At 37.3% G+C, this 3,070-nt stretch overlaps 1 protein-coding gene across 1 annotated transcript; it reads right to left on the bottom strand.

Moving 5' to 3' along the window:
• Positions 1–77: 77 nt before the first annotated feature.
• On the bottom strand, positions 78–2,657 carry LOC121940691 (V-type proton ATPase subunit S1-like; the record flags this gene model as incomplete). Its single annotated transcript, XM_042483403.1, has 4 exons — positions 78–118; positions 1,221–1,414; positions 1,596–1,670; positions 2,531–2,657. Coding segments are annotated over 4 exons (437 nt in total), but the record flags the coding sequence as incomplete, so codon positions are not given.
• Positions 2,658–3,070: the final 413 nt, after the last annotated feature.

Below are 3,070 nucleotides of genomic sequence, written 5' to 3'. Positions count from 1 at the left end.
GTCATGTGATGTCATGTAATGTAAAGTCATGTAATGTAAAGTCATGTAATGAGTCATGAGGAGTGCGACAGACTCACCGTTTCCACTGAGTATCTCTTTGGCAGACATCAGATCAGCACTGCAAGAGTCAGAAAAGGCGACAATAAGATCACAAAATCAAATGAAAGAGTAATAAATTACAGACGTTGGGGCGCCTGGTTGCTCAGTGGATAGAGCGGGCGCCCCATGTATGGAGGCAGCAGTGGCCGTGGGTTCGATTCCAGCCTCAGCCCTTTGCTGCATGTCACCCCATGCATGGTTGTGACAGTGCACCCAGTGAAAATAGCAATATGGTTAAAAAAATAATAAAAATGACCTCATCAGGAGGAAAATATTAAAAATGGCAAATTCTAAGGCAAAGGCCCAGAATGACACCTAGAAATAATACAAGTCATGTTTTTATGCTTTGATGATTTTGGAATCAAAACTTGCGCTTTACATGTTTCGGTGGTGAATTTTTTGCACTTAACAGTCTGAATGTAACTATTTAGTTTCCACAGTGTATTTTAGACTTATTGTAGGAGCTGAGCAGGAAATTCCAAAATTAAACAAAAATACACAATCGGGACAAAATGTATGCCATATGCATGAACACAGCCAAAATTATCAAAAAATGAAGAACGAAAAACATGTAAACTGTGCCAAACATGACTGACTCCATGAATGAATGAAGGCTAATGAAGCTTTGAGGCAGCACAGTGACACCTGGTGGTTTGTAAAGGTCACAGCAGCCCTTTAAGACTAAAGCACAACGCGCCTCTCTGGTTTGAATGGTTTTATTCTCATATCTTACTTTAATAAAAGTCCAGGTGGTCTGCATGGTATGGTTGATATAGGCGCTTTGTGTTACATATAACTGTAAAATAACTGATGTATTGTCTAGAACTGCAACAATAAAGGCTTTAGTATTCTTTTTAAGCAAAGAAAGTTTCATGTGTTTCATGCTTCGTAAATGTGAAAATGTTATGCTTTTCTTTGTCTTACATAATAGTAACCTAAGATTTTTGGACTGCTGACTAAATAAATCATAGCATTTAAAGACATCACCGTGGGCTCTGGGAAATTACACAGGGCAAGTGCCACCATTTTCTGACTTTTTTTTTGGCAAAACAATAAATAAATTAAAGGTCCAGTGTGTAGGATTTAGCTGACCGTCTCTCTCTGGTTGTCAGTGTACCTACCCGATGCCGTACGGCAGCCTGAACACCAGCAAGGCGGGTGATGAGGCGTTGAGTCTCAGCTGACTGAGTGTCTCGGGGTCCATGTACAGCGGGGAGGTTTCTAACTGGTCCTGCAGCTGGCCAATCACTGCATTTGAGGCAGGCCAGGACACAGCAGGTAACACCAGGGGGGAGGACGAGGACATCAGAGCACTCTGCAGAGACAAAACTTCAGTCAGTGACATACACAGAGTAACCTACCAGAGAGGTCCAATTACGTCCTCTGATGTCCTCTGGGGACAAAACCTTTAAATGTTTCACATCAACAAGATAAACACGGGTTCAGACTTTAAGACATTACACTGATCTGCTCAGTCAGTAATGTCATCATCTCACCTCCAGGTTAGGAAAAACACTGTCCTGCTTGTTTCCAAAAGCCCCTCCGTACATGGTGAAGTCCTCGATACTCATCTGAGGACGAAACAAGGAGAGACAAAAGCAAATAACAATGAAACCCAAAATAAGCACAAAGAAAGAAAAACAAAGAACTCTGCGCTCTAAAAACTGTTGCTATGAATGAAATCAATTTTATTTTATTAATTTAAATAATTTAGCTATTTTGATTTTATTATTGATTGAATTATTGATTTTATCCTGTTTGAAAGAAATGTTTTTTGCAGTTCCATAAATGCAAAGAGTTCAGGGTATTGACTCATTAAAAGATTAATTTGCAGTATTTTGAGTGCAAGTAAGAGAAAAGGAGTCAGTTTAACACAAGACACTGGGTCATTTTTCACTATTTCTTTCACATTTTAGAGAAATAAGTAAATGATGGATTAAGAAACTGATAATTGTTAGTTGCAGCTCTGATACTGGTCTATAACTGCTTTGGGCAAATTGACTGTTATTGGGTTGTAATTGGCAGACTTAAAATAAACTTTTTTAATCCCTCACTGGGGAAATTCACTCATAACAGCAGCTCAAAAGTCAAAAGCAAAGGAAATTTCTTTTTTTAAAAAAAGAGATTAAGTGATGAAAAAAAATTACGCAAGATAAATCACGACAAAATAGAAATGACAGAAAATATAATTAAAATAATAGAAAAGCTACTTTATACATATTTCATATTTACAGATAGTGTGTCTGTGATGGATAATTGCACAAGATAATTGTAATACACATGGTGTGTAGAACTGTACTGAAAAATATCAAGAGAAAAAGGTGCTAGGCAGGTGGTTAAAATGTGTTATATTGGTAAATTAATGTCTAAAACCTCTGTAAGCAACTGTCAGAGTGTGTGTGTGTGTGTGTGTGTGTGTGTGTGTGTGTACCTTGTCCTGTAGGAACAGCACCACATTTTTTGGCCCCACAGTCAGAGCTTTCTCCAGGTAAGAAGCCAGCTGCTGCTGCCCTACGATGTGTCCCGCTGTAGGAGGGGACTGACCGGGGAGGGAGACCCTGGAGGAGACACAAAGCAGCCGAGGAATTATTCAGTATTCAGATCAGATGCTCAAACAGTTGCAGAATAATGTAAAAAAAATAAAATAAAAAGAAAGAAAGAAATAACAATAAAATAATAATAGCAATGATAAAATGAAAATAATAATAACAATAACAAAAACTTAAATAATACTACTCTCCATTACACTTCTTGTTAACTCCTTTTTATAGACTTGCTTTTTATTTTTAAATCTCTATTTCCCATTATAATCTGTCTTCTTTCTACAACATTCTTGGTTCTGATCTTGTTTAATTCTTCCTTAATTTCTGTCTGGCCTTAATTTAGCAATACATAACTGTTTGGCTTGAAATCAATATGAAAAAAATGAATTATTTTTCATATATCAATGATCAGCAGCTACATTGACTGT

Source organism: Plectropomus leopardus, unplaced genomic scaffold (genome assembly GCF_008729295.1).
Source record: "Plectropomus leopardus isolate mb unplaced genomic scaffold, YSFRI_Pleo_2.0 unplaced_scaffold9258, whole genome shotgun sequence".
In the NCBI taxonomy this organism is placed as follows: domain Eukaryota; kingdom Metazoa; phylum Chordata; class Actinopteri; order Perciformes; family Serranidae; genus Plectropomus; species Plectropomus leopardus.
Note: the sequence above shows the minus strand (reverse complement) of the source record. Positions and strands in the feature narration are given on the sequence as shown.